Genomic DNA, 18,259 nt, shown 5'->3' on the forward strand with positions numbered 1-18,259 from the left:
ATATAATTTTTCCCAGATGAGATATGATGCAGAAGCTGCTCCTTCTCTGGGGACCGGGGGGTGGCTTTATTTGTTTCCTTCCCCCAACCCCTGCTTCTTTAGCAACACTTCTCATGTCTCTTGATTCCTTTTAACACTTGGGATTTGATTAAGAGAGAATCTGAAAGCCTGAGACATGTTCCAAATCCCCAGATCCCCTGGAGTTATCCAGGCAAGGGGTGGCAAGAGGTCCCTTGGAGACAACATCCCTCCGCCCGGCGTGATGCAGCTCCAAGCCAGGAAATCCCCCACTCCCAGTTTCCTTCTCCTTTCATCCCATCCTCTCACCCACAGTTCACTGAGATGCAGCAGCATCCTGCCAGCCTGAACAAAGGTGTCTCCATGTTTTGGATGTGTCCCCAAACTCCAGCCTCTTCTGCTCCCTTCCAAAGAGCAGAGTTTCCTTCAGCTTCTCTGAGATTAGAGAGAAATGTCACCTGTAACTGGAGATAGGCAGCAACTGGGCTTGGAGTACAAGGCACAGGGGAGAGGGAGGCTTGGTGACCCCAGTGGATGCATTGCTGTGGATTTCAGGCAGGTTCCCATGGAAATAGCGATGGTTGGCAGGGTTGGTAGGACAGAAATTAAAGCCCAGGAGGAGGCAGGGAGCCAGGTGGGCAGTGCCAGGCAGGAGCTGGCAGAGGGAAGGGTAGTGATGCTGAGGGCTCAGAGCCTGGAGATGCTTCCTGTCAGGTCCCACATCTGCTCGGGTGGGTCCAGAGGGGCTGAGGCCAGAGCAGGGGTGGAGAGGTTGGGATTTGGGGGAGTTGAGCTGGGCAAAGTCTGAGCCAGTGCCCAAATCCAAGACCCTTGAGGCTCCCATCCCAGCAGGCAGAGCCCAGCCCCGGCATCTTCCCAGGACTCTGGCGGCTCTGAGCCCTCCTGCGACCCAGGCTGGGAAAGGAGCCGCGCTCCGTAAACAGTTCCTCCATGAAGAAAAGGCAACATGGAAAAAGCAGCACATTCCTATCATTTTTTCCCTTTGAAATAGGAGCCAAGGAGGATGTGGCTCACCGGGCTGTCTCGGGGTGGCTTTGGAGTGTGAAAATTAAAGAAAACAGCCTCGTAACTTGTCCTCTGCCTCATGGCGGGAGCTCCGTGCGTAAGGACCCCCGAGTGAGGGTGGAAATGGGCTGGGCTGGGTTGGATGGAGTCTTCTCCACTCTGTCCTCGATGGGGGTGATGCCGTGGGCAGGGGGACAATGGGCATGGGGTGCTGCTGCTGCTGCTCTCTGGGCACTGCGGGAAATTTCAAAGCTTTCCCTGGACACCCATGAGTTGGGAACTGCCTGTATCCCAGATCCCGAGCATGGGCCTGCCAGAGTGCCCATGTGGCTCAGCCCTGGGATTTGTTTGGGCTCCAGCACTGGGAGTTTCCCACATGGGAATAGTTTCCCACCACGGTGTTCTTCCCATTTCTTTGTGACCATTTTTTCCCTACACAACAGGGATAGAACAGACTGGTTTATTCCCCTGTAAAGATAAATTCTGTCATGTCCCCTGTCCACCTTCTCTGGATTAAGGGACTCCCAATAAAGCAGTGCCCAAACTGCCCCCAAAGCTCAAAGCTCATCTTGGCTTTTACATCAAATCCCAACCGCTGGCAAAAAAGCCAAGGTTCTGCCTCAGCTTTGGGATGGGTTTGGGAGCCCCCACGAGAGCCCTGAGCACCCCATTTCCTGCCATCTTCCCAAGCAGCCAAAGGGCAGACTCAGCCAGCAGGAGCCCGGCGGGAATGGCGAATTCCCAATGCCGCCAGTGCCGCACGTGCTGCCCGGATTGTGCCACGTGTTTACTCTCTGTGTTTGTTTGCCACGTAAGGGCTGGTGGCCGTCCCTCCCCTGGGGCAAGGCAGCGCAGCTTCCCTGGACGAAAGCAAACACGGGCACAGGGTTATGGGCAGTCATAACGGAGGGAAGGGCCTTTGGAATGTGTCCCTGCTTCTGCATGTCACCCCATCAGGGAAAGGACCACAGGATGCAGCCTCCATCTCCTGAAGTGCTCCTGGATGAAGCATCCTGTGAGCGTGGAGCTGGCACATCCCCTTTGCTGGGGCGTTTATTGCACAGATGATCCCCTCATCCCAAGGAATTACCATGTGCAGTTCCATGGAAGGGAGATGTGTGGGGGGAGCCATGCAAGCAACCATGCAGAGAAACCCTCTGTGAGGGTGGGCACAGAGGTTGTGTGGTGGGATGGGGGACCTGAGGCAGCACAGAGCAATGGCCTCGGTGACCCAGCTGTCCCTGCCAGGTAGGAGTTGAGATTTAACTAGTTTCTCCTTTCCTAGTGTTTGCTCTGGAGAAATATCTCAAACTTCAAAGGAAGTGTTATCTTTGGTGTCAGCACACAGCATCACATGAGACAATTCCCAAGGCTGCAAACAACCCCCCTGCCAAGCTCCAGTGGGCCCAGAAAGCTCCACGCTGGATTTTGAAGGCATGAAGTTACAAAAATGGCCCCATGACCCCATTTCCAGGGACCCTATTTGGTCCTTGATGTCTCTGTAAAAGCCAGAGGGATGTGCCTGCCTGTGGCAGCGTGGAGCTGGGGCTGCTGGGGCTGGTCCTGGGGGTCCCACAGTGCAGGTCCTGCCTTTGGAAGCAGCAGGATTCATGTTCTGACCCAGGGGCCATGAGATCCATCCCTGCATTCATGCAGGATATGTCCCAGCTGCAGCCAGGAAGAGGAGAAACAGCTGCAACACCACTAGCACTTCATGCTCAGCCTGAAGGTTTCACCCTCTCCCTGTGTAATCTCAAATTCTTGGAAATATTAGGCAATTGGAGAGGAATCACATTTTTTTCCTTATAACCAAGGAGAGTCCCCTAATCCCTTGTTGTTAAACACTGTAAAACAACACCAATAATGGTGTCTCTGTGTTTCCCTCCCTGCAGCCCCGGGGAATAGCACAGCACCACCTGGGACTGGTCCTGGCGAGGGCCACCCCCTGCCCCAGGGAGAAACGTGGGCTCAGACCCCTTGAGATGGGCTGGAACATCACCTTCCAGCTCCTCACATTCCCTCTTCAGGGAGAGAGCAGACGCCTCTAAAATGTCAAACTCCAACTTTATGGCAGCCAGAACCAGTTCTGTGAAGGCAGAGACATTTAATCCATTCTGGCTGCTGTGGGAAGAACTACTAAAACCAGGGATGTGTCTGGCATAACCCCAGAAAAAAACCCTTGTGCAATGCAATGCGAAACTGCCACAGAATGTCTGGGAAGTGGGAAGGGCTGGAAATGGCAGAAGGGCGAAGGAGTCCGTGAAGCCAGTCCCAGCACAGCACAAATCCCTGTGCTCATGGGATGCTGTGGGCATGGGATGGCAAACAGCTCCACCACTGAGGTTTACAGTGACAGACACACATTTTAGGAGGCTGATATTGGCTGGGGAGGGGAATGGTACAACTGGGGTCCCCTCTGGCCTTGCAGAAGGGACTGGGAACAGCACACATGGTCCCCAGACCGGGAATAAGACAGCACAAATACAGCCCTTGCTGTGTTCTCATTAGGAGTAATTCTTCCCGTATGAGCACGTGCTTCTTCAGTAAATACTGATTTCACTTATCAACAAATCCAAGTTTATTGACATCAGAGACTTTGAGCCAGGACTGGCAACTCTGACATAAATTGTCTGAATAATGCAATGTATCCTCTCCTCGATGGTTGCTATGGGTACTGGGCCAGTTTAGCCTCCGTCTATAAACATTAACTGTGAAGGGGATGTGGAAACTTATCTAAAAATAAAATACTATGCCCAAATCTTTGAGAGGAAGGTTGTGGAGATGGCAATAAAAAAAGAAATCTATGTGTAATGGTTCTGAAGTGATGAAACACAAACACAGCATTTGCGAGCCCTTCCGGAGGAAATGGAGGCTGGACTGAAAAGAGACCAACACTTTTAATTCTGCTGAGCAATGCCCAGAGGGTGAATTAATTACAATGTGCAAAGCAAAAGGAAATGGAACCGTTTCATGGAGGTGACACTGAGAAGAGGGAGGACCCTCTGTGGAGGGGATGATGTGATGCTGAGATGTGGCCCCGCGCTCCAGTGCCCGTGTGGGAGCCGGCAGCAGCACAGCTCCCTTCTCCAGCACCTGCTCACTTGGTCATTTACAGTTTATTTCTCAAACTGTTCTGGGAATCTGTAAAAACAGAGCCTGAGGCCGCAGCATCACCTCTGGAGTCTTTCTGTTCAAGGCAGGATCCAGTGGGGGGAAATTCTGGGATGTGCCGAGGCTGGTAGCAGGGGCAGAGGGGCACATCCGTACCCGGCTGCTGCATGGTGTGGAAGGCAGAAACAAACCTTTCCCTTCCTCCCTCCCTCTCACCCACTGCCCCTGCAAGGCAGTGAAAAACAGCTGGAAGGCACTGGGTGGTGGGAAAGGCAGCAGGACCCTCATGTGGACCCAGGGAAAAGGAGGGGCCAGGGCATCAACATGGCCAGGGGTGGGATATCTGTGAGGTGCAGATATGGATTGACTTCCCCTGGGTCTTCTCCGTGCTGGGATTTCCCCATGGGACAGCTGCCATCCCTCCATCACCCTGGGCTGTGGTTTAGGTCATACATTCACATCCCTGTGCTTTTCAATCACTTTTCTCGGAGCCTTTGCAATAGTGCAGAGACGCTGCAGGGCTCTGCACGGGTGGGAAACTGCAGATCTGGACGGGGAGGTTCCTTTCCCAAAAAAGAGGGGCTTGGTTGTTGGGTTTGCAGCAGGTTTTGCTGTTGTTGAGCTCACACCAGATTCCTCTGTTCCCTCCCCAGCTGCATTTGAATCCTCAGGGGCTCCCGAGCCCTCTCCATTGCTGCACCCGAGCTTTGTCTGCTTCTCATAGCTCTTAGGCAGCACCTTCAGATGATCTTCAGGGTCAGCTGGAGCTGGTGCTTCCATATGCTCAGAGCTCACTTATGAAAGGCCCCCAGTGTCTCCATCATTACTCTGCTTTCCCTCCAGTCCAAAGGAAATTCCTTTTTCCCTGCAGATCTCCAATAATCGGTGTGGGAGAAGAGGTGGGGAGGTCTCTCACTGTGTCACTCCCAGGAGAGCATCAGGAGCTTCAGTGACCTGGACAGAGACCTGGGGAGAGGGACCTCCATCTCCCATGGGCTGTGGCAAGGAGTTGCCACCACACTCAGGCTATTCCTCTGGTCACTTCCAGCGCTGCAGGGAGCTCAGTCAGCTCATTAAGGGTTGCTGGGCTAATTACTAGGATACATCTCAGTAGGAAAATGGGCAAATCAGACAGTGTGGGGACCGGAGAGGCACGAGGTACCTGAGAGAGTGCTCTGCAAAAGGCAAAGGGACAAGAGTCCATTGGGGACCTCACTGGTGCCACAGCAGCTCTGTCAGCAGCGGTTATGGTGCTGCCAAAACCTCAGCAGTGCTGTGGGATCATCCCAACTCTCCAACAACCAGCAGGCAAATGCACTGGGAGTTCCAGGATGGCAATGAACCCCCAGGAAAGGAGCCTGGCCAGGAGCTTGTGCTTTTACAGAAGCCTTTGATCCCCCAAACAAGCCTGGGCTGAGGTTTTAGGGTGAGCCCACCGGCAGAAATGTTCCTGGCTCAGGCAAGGAGCAGCTGGATCAGAGATGCCTGATTTCCCTGAGGGATGAGGAGGCACACATGCCCTCTCACACCATCCTTGCCACTCTCTGGAGCACCTGCCACGGCCAATAGCTGTTTTTTTCTGCCTGATTCAGATTAAGCCTGGAGCCTTGAAGCTTCCCAGCAATTTTCCCTCACACTGATTCTCAAGTGTATAATCAAAACAATTTGGGGGCTGCTGGTCGGGTGCCAAGAGGCGGACACAACTGCTGCTGTGAAAAGCCTCTCTGCCTGGGATTTTGCAGAAGCTTGAAGCTCAAATGCTTTGAGAAGTGTGGAAAGGACTCTGGAGGAGCTGAGGAAGGCAGGACTGGGCAGGGGTGCTCGTTGGTGGGGGAGCCCAGCAAAGCAGCCCCTGAAATGCCCATCAGCAAACGTACCTGGGGCTACTTGCTCTTCACTCCCTTCTGCTTCCGCCGATAGATTTCCTCTGTGAAAGGCCTGTAGTTGGGAGGATGCGAGAGAGGGGGCAGAGACAAAAGACAGGGGCAAAAGAAGGGAGGAAGAATTAAAATCAAGACTAGTGAGTGCTCTCCTTTGGGCCTACAAAATCTGTCCTTCATGGGTTGGCACAGCCTGACTATTCCTGTGCCGTGGCAATCCTGGTCTCAGCCTCTCTGGGTTGTGGAGCAGCTACAGGACCATCCCTGGATTGTGGAGCAGCTACAGGACCATCCCCGTGCGGAGCAGAACGAGGCTCAGCACACACCCAGACTCCCCCTCATGCAGACCGTGGCTCTCTGCATCTCCTCCTCCCTTGCAAATACAAAAGACCTTTCACCAGTACAACTGCTACTTCTGGGAATTACTGTGTGCTGCTCCATCCTGTGCTGCTGGCTGGGCTATTGTGGTGCAAAACAGCAGAGAAGCCCATCCAAGGAACTACAAAATGCAAGTGCTTCTTGTAGAGGCTCTTCTGAAGACACAATGAGTCCTCTCACTGCCTTCCTTATTGTTCTTCTATAAACAGAATCTGGCACCCAAAAGGAAAAAAAGGTCTCATTTTGCTAAAAATAAAATATGCACAAACGTTCATAGAACTCAGCAAATAGTTTCAGAGTGGAATCTGCCCATTATCAAAACAATTGAAAAATAATCCTCTGTTTTCCTTCTTCCCTGCTGAATTAATTGGAAAAAAACATCTCTACTTGTGCAGTTCTCTGAAACCTCGGGAGTTAAAGCTGGTAGAAATAATTAGAAGCTCTCCAGTTCTGCACAGCTACTCACCCCTCGTACAGCACAGCGATTGTGTAGGAAATTGCCACTACAGCTGTCAGCAAAAGGCCAGCTGGGCTGGCATGCCTGTTTTGAAAGAGAAGGGAAGGATCAGGTAAGTACATGGGCTTATGCAAGACCTGGTTGAGAAAGTGAAATGAGACACTGGGCTGCACAGAGCTCTCGCTCGCTCATTAAACAGAAGCGAACAAAAGGGTTGGGGTTTTTTCTGTGCATAATGTTAACTGTCTTAGACAGATGTTCCTTGGCAAAGACTTCCCCAGCCTACTTCAGCGACTTCTTTTAAGTCTGATCCCTGCTATGAGAGCTCCTGCTTTGATGCTAAATCCTGAGATTATAGGGATGTTTAAGGGCTGAGCAGCTGCTGACATACGGCTGCAGCTCCCAGCCCATGCTCTGAGGGAAATGCCTGATGTCCCAAAAAGATGGGCCACCCAGGGCACAGGGGACACCAGGCAGACAGAGCAGCGTATGGCACCGCACACATCCAAGTGGCGCCTCAGCCAGTGCAGGGATGGGAATGGGAATGGAAAGGGATGGGAAGGTCCATTCCTGCCCTGGGAAGGGTGCTGGGCTGGGTGCTGCATCAGGGCTGGGTGCTGCACTGGAGCCTGGTTCTCTTTTAAACCCATTTCAAGGTGTTTCAGGAATGTGTCCTCCAGCGAGATGTCACCAGGCACAGCATGGGGGACCAATGCCACCCACCGCTCCTCACTGTCTGGTTATGGGGAGAGATGATCAAGAACTGTGGATACAATGGAGATGGCTGTTCCTTTTAGCAGAGGCCAAAGCTTTGGGACCAAAAATCCTCATCACCTCCTGCTCTAAAGAGAGACGTCATAGAATCATAGAATCACAGAATGGTTTTGATTGGAAAGGATCTCAAAGGTCATCTCATCCCGCCCCCTGCCATAGGCAGGGACACCTTCCACAATCCCAGCCTGCTCCAAACCCTGTCCAGCCTGGCCTTGCACATTTCCTCACCAAGGGCCAGATAAATACTTTATTTGCTGACAGCGTCCCCCTCAGAGCTGAGCTGCCACCAGCAATTAAAGGCAATCACCAGAGTCCTAATTAAGGGGGATAATTAAGATAAGCTTTAAAGTTTCTTCCAACCCAAACCATTCTGTGATTTTATGAGGACAAACATCCCACAAGCCTGGTACAAGGTGACTTGGGCTGCTGGGAAAACACACCTGCAGAGAGAGACTGAACTACCTAAACCTTGTACTGGAGCCACTTTCAGGTACCACCCAGCCTCCTCAGTTCCTGAAGAGGCACCCACAAATCTCCACCTTTTCACTGTTTTCATTCTATAATAACTTTTTCCCTCATTAGGAAGCTTCGGGCAACTTCTTTCTCTCCCAACCCCCTGCTATTACATGCTTAGTCATGTCTCCTTCTTGATTCCTATCAGAGAGAACAAATTTACATGATTGTTTGTTGACAGCAAGACCTCTAATTGCATCATTTGGCTGCAGCTCCAGCTCTGATTTACACAGTCTGCTGCTGTGAGTTAGAACACTTCCCTACCAGAGGCACACAAAACTGTCCCCACACAGTGAATGCTCCATTTGTCTCGCAGGAGAAACGAGGCTGCTCGACACAGGTGATGACCAGAATTTGGGTGAACTGTTCCTGTCCTCTTATGAGTTTGACCTACATATTAGGCCACATCTGATTGTAGCAGTGATGATGAATCAGTCAGGAAGGTTTTGTTGTCCTAGAAGGACTTTTTCTTTGGGTAGGAAGTCTGTCTGTCCCCAGCCTTGCTGCAGCTCCCCATGGCTGTGGGTTGTCACCCCATTTGATGCTTTTAAGGCTGGACTGGAGTCAGAGGACAGAATGATTTATGTGATGTATTTTCACCCCTTATGGATGAAAATGGATCAATCCTTTGGGTTCTGATACCAGGATAAGGAGTGATGCATCACCAGTGGAGGACAAATGTGCTTTGTGTTCCAGGTCTGGCCAGAACCAGACAGCAAACACATTCCTCCAGCATCCTTCCCGCTGCCACAGAGATGGGACATCAGCTCTGGCCTCTGAGGGCAGACACCTGACATCTTCTGAAAGCCCTGGGACCTCAGGAGACAGCGTGGACCCCCACAAAAATTCAGCCAGTGGAGGGTGTCCAGAGAAGGGAATGGAGCTGGAGATGGGTCTGGAGCATCAGGAGCAGCTGAGGAGGCTGGGGGGGCTCAACCTGGAGAAAAGGAGGCTCAGGGGGAACTTTCTCACTCTCTCCAACTCCCAGACAGAAAGGTGGAGCCAGGGATACAAGCGACAGGAAAAGAGGGAATGGCCTCAAGTTGCCCCATGGGAGGTTTAGTTTGGATATTGGGAAAATTTCTTCCCCAGAAGGGTTGTCAAGCCCTGGCACAGGCTGCCCAGGGCAGTGGTGGAGTCACCATCCCTGGAGGGATTTAAAGCCAGGTAAATGTGGCATTTGGGGACATGTTTTAGTGGTGATCATGGCAGTGCTGGGTTAATGCTTGGACTCGATGACTTTAGAATCCTTTTCCAACCTAAATGACTGTGTGATTATATGAACCGAGATCCCAGGGAAGACAAACAGCCAAAACCACCGAGAGAAGGGTTGTGCTGAGCTCCCCCCAGGCAAGTGGGCGGTGTCTTGGTGCCACTTTGCACAGCTCCAGCCATTTGTTCACAGCAATTATTTGTCACGCCTCGCTGGCCTTAATGGTGGCAGCCTTTTAACGAGAAAAAGCAGGCAATCACTGCTATCCTGAGCTGCTTCGAGCTGCTCTTGCTCGGAATTGTGGTGGAAGACCACAATGAGAGGGGTGATGAAGGGATTCTGTGATAGAAACAGCTCAGGAGAGTTCACTGGATTCTGCAAAGGTTTTAGGAAGTAGTTTGATGCTAATTTTAAAACAAATTAAGATCTCCTTACAATTCCTCCTGGTCAAATTCCTCCTTCTGTGCTGCTGTGGGGGGACTCATCCTGCCCCAGCTCCGCCCCACTTCCCACAGCAATATCCATGTTTCCATGGTGCTGCTGCAGACCCTGTGGCCAACTCTCGTGTCCAGCATTGCCTCCCTCTGGCTCTCCTGCGCCATTTCCCAGGATTTAAACCCCATCCAGTGCCGTGGCTGTGCCAGGAAGGGAAACAGCCTCACGCAGCCAACCCTGACAGCACCAGGGGGGGATTTCAAGTGCAGAACTAACAGCAACAAGGCTCAGTGGAGACAGGAGAGAAACCATCAGCCTTACTTATTACCAGGGCCTGCACACATGGCTGAAAAAATGACCAGAAAGTGGCAAAGCACTTCATATTTCCACCCAAGCAGAGGAGAAGTGGTCACAGTCAGGAGCACCAGTGCAAAATACCCAGTGGTAATGGCCTGCAACACTCCACGGGTTCCTGAAGTAACACAGCCAGGGTTTTTTTTTTCTCCTGGGCAAATAAATAAAATGTGATATTAAATGAAAACCACATCAAACTTGTTACACTGAATAGAGTATATTGCTCATTTGCTGCTAAATTACAGCCTATTCATTTCCTCCTAGGCAGGCTATTAAGCTGTGTTGTATCACACAAGGAGTGTTTCGGAAGTGTTATCACTGTGGGCTGGGGGAAAGGGTGGCTTGGCTTGTTTTGTTTTTGTCAGAGTAATTGCAGGGTCACACTGCTCCCCAGTCCCAGTGCCCTGCCCCTGCCGAGTGACACCCTGCATGAATTTGGCCCTGACTGTTGATTTTTCCACGTGCAGAGTCTGCCAAGGACCTCATTCAGCTGCAGAGCATTTGCTGATGCCTCCTCTCCCCCAGCACTTGGCTGCTATTTATTTTTCTACAACAAATGCTGTGAGTGTTTTGAGACAGCACAAGATTTTCCACGCACAAAAATAGCCAGGGAGACAGAAGTCAGGGGATGCTGCACTTTCTCTGCCATCACAGCATGTTTTTTTTGGCCCCCAATGCAGCCTGGCACCTCATGCCCTGCCAAGAAACCCCACACTCGCCCTACAACCAGAGGTGTTTGTAGGGGCACGTACTCACATGAGGGACCAGCCCAGGTAGATGGCTGTGCTGCCCCAGTACATGGGATTATCCAGGACGCTGAAGGGGAAGCTGGTCACTTTTTCCTCCATCAGGATGCCAAAGTAATCACCTAAGAGCAAGCAGAGAGCTTCTGGTTAGGCTCCATGAAACTGGGAGTCATGGGGGGCTTTGGCACACTGATACCCTCCCTGTGCCACAGGGCATCCCTGCCAGGGATACACAGCAAAGGATTTTAGCACTGACTTCCAGGCTGAGAAAACAGCAACAAATAAGTTGTTTGTTTACTTTGTGTCTATCAGCTTTTCCAGGAATGGCTCTTTGCCCACGAGGAAGATTCCTGCATTGCAATGAGGTTATGGCAGCCACGTCCCTCATCAGGACGCAGCTCTCGAGGTCCCAACTGGTTAATTCTGGTTTTCTCACTTGTAAAATTGCCTGTCAGATGCCACTCCACAAGGAAGCAAGTGCACAGGAGCAAATCCATTTAATGTGAAAATAAGCCCAGTGCCGTGTAATGGCGTTTGGAGCTGTTATAATCATGACCACCACGACCAAATGCCCTCATCCATAATGTCACCCTTATCTCATAGTTCAGAGAATTTCTCAGAATTTCAGAAAATAGCACCTCTGCCTACAAAACACGCAGTTATTGGCACAATGATGATGATGATAATGGGTGATTGTCATCTGTAATGAGGAAAGCTTTCAGAACTGTCAGTATCCAACCAGCTTCCCATCTACCTCGGAGTAATCCTTCCACCCTCCTGAAAGGAGCTTGGAAAAGAAATGACAAGGAGGTGTGCAGCTCGTGAGCAACATTTCGGGGGGGGGGGGGTAAAGGGCCAGGATGCAGATCTCTGATTCTGCTGGTCTTACAAGTGAGACCAAAAAGGGCCACATCTACACAGCTTTTAAATCCCTCCTGGGATGGTGACTCCACCACTGCCCTGGGCAGCCTATGCCAGGGCTTGACAACCCTTCTGGGGAAGAAATTTTCCCAATATCCAAACTAAACCTCCCATGGTGCAACTTGAGGTCATCTCCTCTTGTCCTGCCCCTTGTTCCCTGGGAGCAGAGCCTGACCCCCCACCCCGGCTGCCCCCTCCTGTCAGGGAGTTGTGGAGACCCAAAAGGTTCCCCCTGAGCCTCCTTTTCTCCAGGCTGAGCCCCCCACAGCTCCTTCAGCTTCTCCAGGTGCTCCAGACCCTTCCCCAGCTCTGTTCCCTTCTGTCCACTGTACCATCCATGCTCCATGTCCACTGCACAAGACAAGCATGGATCCGTGAGGAGCAGCCGGTCCCTCAGCCCAGAGCACTGCCACCACCTCAGGCTGTGTCCCCAGCTTTGCTGCCAGCCCCTTCCCTGACCTTGGGCAAGTCTCCTCTGTCCCTCCCGGTGCTATTGTGCACCGATCATAACATCAGTCTTTCTTAGAGCACAGCGGGTGGTGAGGATTAATGTATGGTGAGAAAGTGCTCACAAATCCAGATGAAAGGCATTACAGGAGTGCAAACTATTCAAGGTTATTATTATTACCTGGATCGTAGTGTAATTTCTTTGACCTCACATGGTGCTAAAACATTTATTTCTAAGGATAAACAGCCCCTGCCCAATTACACAATGCTTTTGGGCTTTAACTACAGGCCACTAAGTGAGATAATTGCCTCGTATTCATACTATATGTTCTCACAGTTACTTGGCAATACATCTCTGAGATTGTTCTGGTAGAAAGAACATATCACCCCCTGCCACAGCCCGTTTCTGTGCTTTCTTATGTGTCAAAATGCTTCATTATCCCCTGCCCGCCCTCGCCTTTGAGCTGAATGCCTCACTCCCCAAATGGCACTGGCGCTGAGGAGGTTGACACAAAGCCCTGGGTTTGTGGGGCTGGCAGGGGCTTATCTGTACCCAGCACTGGTGGGGCTGTGGAACCCTCCAGGCAGGCTCCCCACGAGCAGGAGCACACAGGCAGCTCCCCAGGAGCTTTTCCAACGTAATCTCTGCCTCTAAACCTGCACAGGTCAATGAACATGAGCACCAGAGAGGTGGTTTATATGTGTTTTATGTTCAGAGAGGTGCTTAGGGAAAGGACTGTGTGTTGTGTTGCACAGCATCACCCTGGGCATCTCCTGTGCCTTCACTGAGCCCTCAAATCAGGAATCAGCTCCTTGCCAAGCTGAGGGGCTTTGGCATCTAATTTGAGCTGGTTTTTGCTGGAGGTCTGTGCAGCCATCTCACTGCACACAGTGGGATCACAGCACCAAAAAGCCATTCAGTGCACTCTGCAAGGCTCCCCAGAATCCCTGGAGCCTGACCTGGGCTGAAGCACCACCTCTGCTTCACCCTGGAGAGTTGCTGCCTTCTCCAGGCCCAGCAACAGACTTCGGTCAAGTCAGATTGACTTGAAATCTTGGTCAGTGCTGGAAGAAATGTCACTGGGGTATGAGGCAGATGGGCTCAGACAGGCAAAGCAGCCTCTCCATGTCCTCAGCCTCGGGAAGCCAAGCCCTCATCACTGTGTTTTTTGGGAAGCAGGGGAAACAGTGAGGGTGCTGAAGTGATGCCTGAATCCCAGTGAGGGCATAGCATGGAGACAGGGCACTAGGGACGGCTCTGCCAGGGAGAGGGGCCACATCCAGCTGCTGCAAACAGCATCTGGAGCTGTTGCTGCCGTGCTGGAGATGGGGTGGCACAGCCAGGCTTGCTGGAGAAGGGTGACTCACATGGCTCCCACTGCACTGCTTAGCCCACACTAGAGACACGAAGTGTTCTGCAGCTGCTCCAGAGCCTAAATGTGCTGTAAGGAAGGAATTCAACAGGCAGCCCTGTGCCCTGCCTAGTTCAGCCCTCACTGCTGTAGGAAAACCCACAAAGGAAGGGTCACATCCAGCTCCAGTAATTTTTGAAGCGCCTGTGTGTCAGAGGCTCTCTCAAAACTTCTCTCAAGCTCAGATGCCAACAGTGAGAAGAAGCTGGACGCCCAAGCAGTGCACCCTTTGCTACCTGAAGTCCTTGCTCCTCCAGCAGTGCCAGTGCAGCATGAAAATCCTGCACGGATGTTGGAAGTACCCATCCTGAGAGAGTCTTGAGCAAGAGATCCTCAGAGACCTGCAGACTCAGTGTCTTTTCCATGGCTGGGTAACAAACCACACTGAGGGGCATTCTCCATTAAGAGTTTGCTGACTTGGACTCACGGGGCTTATGTGAAGCGGAAAAGCTCTTACCAGTCCAAGGATGGATCCTCCGTGGGGCTCCAGCTGGGCCATGCCTCAGTGCTGCAGAGGTCCTGAGCCAGCCTGGCTGCATTAGCACGTGCTCCTGGCATGTCCCCGGCCTGACTCAGCTCCGCCCTGGTGCCCCTCATGCCCCGCTAGCAGAGAGAGCTGGTCCTGCTGTGTCAGTCCAGGGCAGTGGTGGCAGGGAGAGCCTCCCCAGCAGAGAGGATGGCGCAGAAATGCCTTATATGGACCACTGACACCCACCTCTTCCCTGCCTCGGGGGATACAGATCTGAGGGACAGGGCCCCCTCACCCCTTATGCTGAGCCTGACTCACTTGTTTGCTTTTTCCCAGCGGTTCAAGTCCAGTGGATCCTCCTGGTCGGATGAATCAGGCTTTACGTAAACAACTCCAGATCTGGCTGAACTTCAGGAGCGTTCAAGCAGTTCTTGCTGACGGGTACTCCTGTGCCTGGCCTTTCTGGACATGTCTCCACAGGCACAGCATCACTCCAGGGGGCTACTGGTGATTTTGGAGGATGCTGGTGCCCGGTAGCTGAAGAACAGGGGTGTGACAGGGGGCCAGGAGTGAGGCTGCACATGGAGGGTGCAGGCACATGTTCAGGAGTGCTGAGCTCTATTTCTGGCAGCAGGATTTTGGCCAACTCAACACATTTCTTTGCAACTCCACTTGAAACCAGGAAGGCTTATTACGTCCCTCTCTTCTTCCTAGCGACGCCACAGGAGCTAATTGAATTTGGTTTGTAAAGCACTTGCAAAAGCACAGCCTAAATGAGGTGTCAAAGCTGGGGCTGTGATTATTTCAGCCAGCAGGAGCTGCCCCTTTCCTTGGATATTTATTGTTCCTGTCTCTACTTTATTTTTATGAATTCCACACATACTGGCATGTTTTTAAAGTCAACAATGCCAACAGAATTACGCTCTAAATGTTAAAGCAGGCGCAGTGGAAAATGCCTTCTGCCATAAAGCGGCAGATAAAAGGATCTGTCAACGAACATCAGGTTTATTGCAGAGGGGAGAGCAAACAACATCCTGCCTCAGCACGTGTGACGAGCAGGTGGGTGCTCGGAGCAGGGCTGCTGGACAGCTCACAACCGCTGCGCCGGTGCCACTTGTGGGGTCTTGAACTTGGAGTCCCTTTTCTGGAGGGTGTTTGGGCTGGCAGATGAGCAGCTGTGCTCCAAACCTCCAGGCTTGATGCTGGAGGTGATGGGATTTGCTGTATAAAACCACTGTGTTGTCCTCTCAGTGTGAGGTAACTGAGGTAACAGCAGGGTTGGACCATGCTTTGGTATCATAATGACAAAGCTAACAGCCCTGAAGGCAAGGACGAGGAAATTCCCACAGGACTCTGCCCTAGCAAGAGATCCCTGCAAGGATTAAATGCACTTTCTGGTAAAGCTGTTGGATTTTCAGTGCTTACCTAGGAACGTCCCAGTGAAACCCAGTGCTAAGAAGCTGGAGATGACAAACAAGGTCCCTACAGCCGAGATGGCCAAGCCTGAGTAGTAGGTCCAGTGTAAGTCCCAGCCCTCCAGCTTCGGCTGGCTCTTCATGGCTTCTGTGAAGCTGTCAAGGAGACAACAAGGGCTGTTAAAAACAGCAACTCATTATTAACATCACCCACGTCTCCCTGGGAGATGTGGAGCTTTGGGAGTGGAAGCTGCTGAGGAAGTCCCTTCTCCAGATCCCTTTTCCACCCAGGCCTACTCAACCACCCAATGGAAAAAGCAATCAGCTGAAGGCTGTGAGCAGCCAGGGCTTGACTGGGGGCTGGTATTTCTACCCACAACCCTTGCTAGCTCCTGGAAATACCAGCCCCACTGACTTGTGATATCAAAAGCTTTGCCTTATTGACCAAATCCCTGTTTTCACCATTACTGAGAGCTCTGGGACACACACCCTTGCAAATGCTGGAGGCTGCGATGCCTCGGCACAGGACTCGAAGAGTTGGGAACAACTGGCTGGATTATCTCGTGCTCCCACCCCCGTTTCCCTCCATCAAAATATTTTGCAGCATTCATGCGTTAGCCACGTGCCCAGGAGTGATTCACGGCTGGAGCCTGACAGTCAGGGGGAGGATTGGAACGGCAAAAGGAAAATACGAGAGAAGAGGGAGTGTGAACACAGCTCCTCCATTCCAGGCTGGGTCAGGCATTTCGGGTCTGACCTTCCAAATACTCGTTTGTGATCGGAATAATGCTGACCACTCCCTTCAGCCCCCTGAACTCTGCCCAGAGCCAGGGCTTGGCAGGCTCAGCATCGCACACGGCTCCGACACAAACGCATGGTGACAAAAGAGACAACGCTGTGATTAAAAAAACACCATTAATAACACAAGAGGAGATAATAGACCTACAGAGCTCTACACAGTGTTTCCCCACATGTTGTTGACACATGAGGTAGGAAACTTTGAGCCTTTTTTTAATGAGCACCCTGGAGGCTAAAATTCAAGTAGAATAACAGCTCTCCTGCACCTCCAGCCACCACTGTCTGTCAGGGCCAGGAGAGTTATTCCTGCTCACAGTCCTGGGCTCCTCAGCTGGAAAGTCCTTCCTTAGTGCAGGGCTTGGGATAGTTTCTTCCCCTGGTGTCCATCTTCCCTAAGCCCTGCAAACCCCTGGATTTTCTCTGTTGCCCAAATAAAGGCTGAGACAGAAAGTCCTGCCTGCATGGCTGAAGGCCAGGAAGCTGGAAACACACCTTTCAAAGGCTTGATGGCAAGTTCACGCATCAAGCAAGTCCAGGATAATACTTAAACTCCATGGTTTAGGAATCTGGCTGATATCTTTTGTTCACTTTGGAGCTTGCTCCCACTAGGTTTTCTATTGTTGAGGAGTTTTTAGGACCTCAGAGCAAGACATTTAACCATTAGTTTGGACTGGAGCAAGGAAATAAAACACGGAATAAATGTAACACGCTCAGAAGTGAGCAGGAACACAGCATCTGGGTGATTTACACTCTGGAAATTACAGGGAAATTCCTTTTCCTGGGAGCCAAGCACAGACAGAGGAACAACGGCGTGGCCCCAGGCGATGTAAGCACAGTCCCCAGGGCTGGCCCTCCTCCAGTGCCCAGCACAGCTCCCTGTGCTCACCAGGCACACACTGGCTTAGCTTAAAGTCATTTCCGATGGGAAGACGCAAATCTGGCTGCACTGTGAAGCAGCAGCAGCTGCACAACCCTTTGCATCATCTCCGTGGCGTTTATTTTTAAATGACACAAGTCTCCTCTACGAGGAAGCCAAAAAATCCACGTTCCTGCTACCAGCACTACCTGGGTTTGGGAGGAAAGCAATCTCCCTGCAGGGATGTGCCTTTCTGTCTGAGGAATTCTGGCCTGGCTGTGCACTCAGAACACACCCTGACATCCCTGGGGATGCTCTGGAGCTCTTTACTCACACAGAGCAGGATGTGCCTTTCACAGCATTAGGGTTTGGCTCCACACCTGGCCAGGATCTATCCAGAGGGCACCAGCACCAGGAAGGATTTTACAGGAATTTGCTGATCCCCAGGGAGGCAAATCTGGGACAGCAGCACTGAGCTGGAACCCACTTGGATCTCAGGCCTTGGCAAAGAGATGGCAAAGCAGAAAGAGGCACAGCAAGACCAAAGCCCTCAGAGCCTGCTTCTTGCTCTGGATAAGCTGGACCCACACTCTCCCACATCCTTGGGGCTCCTCTATCCGATGCTGGTGATCCGACCTGGTCTTGGAACATGGAACAAAGGTGCACGAACTGGCTGGCTGGGAATCAGCACAGCAAGTTTTGCTACCAGCACATGGTATGGTTTGTTTTGGCAAAGCTGTCTGTCCTGCTCCAGATGATCCCATCCCTCCTTTCCATGCGACCATGGATAGGCCTGCATTAGTTATTCTCATCAGCATGTCTTGCTCAGTTCCCTGCTGTTTGGCTTACAGCTAGAGAGGGAGGTGTTTGCACAGAGATAATGGACTGCCTTTCCCTCTAGGAATGGTTTATATCTTCCTAAACACACTCTCTATTTGCATTAAACATGATGCGCTCAGGAGTTTTCAGAATTGGTAAATAAACCTTTTAAGCATTTATGACACTGGGCCATGACAAGCAGCATGGAGCCATCAAT

General features: G+C 51.7%; 1 protein-coding gene across 3 annotated transcripts in view; it reads right to left on the reverse strand.

The window, feature by feature from the left end:
* Nucleotides 1–3,922: 3,922 nt before the first annotated feature.
* PEMT (phosphatidylethanolamine N-methyltransferase) overlaps nt 3,923–18,259 on the reverse strand; it is a 42,575-nt gene continuing 28,238 nt past the window's right edge. For all 3 annotated transcript variants that reach the window (XM_032126099.1, XM_032126097.1, XM_032126098.1), the window contains exons 4-8: nt 15,580–15,725; nt 10,916–11,027; nt 6,880–6,954; nt 6,033–6,093; nt 3,923–5,330 (exon numbers count right to left, since the gene is read on the reverse strand). In XM_032126099.1, coding sequence (XP_031981990.1) covers nt 6,039–6,093; nt 6,880–6,954; nt 10,916–11,027; nt 15,580–15,725 — 388 coding nt within the window. In that variant the 3' untranslated portion in view covers nt 3,923–5,330; nt 6,033–6,038. The remainder of the gene's footprint in view (nt 5,331–6,032; nt 6,094–6,879; nt 6,955–10,915; nt 11,028–15,579; nt 15,726–18,259) is intronic.

Source organism: Corvus moneduloides, chromosome 16 (genome assembly GCF_009650955.1).
Source record: "Corvus moneduloides isolate bCorMon1 chromosome 16, bCorMon1.pri, whole genome shotgun sequence".
Classification (NCBI taxonomy): Eukaryota; Metazoa; Chordata; class Aves; order Passeriformes; family Corvidae; genus Corvus; species Corvus moneduloides.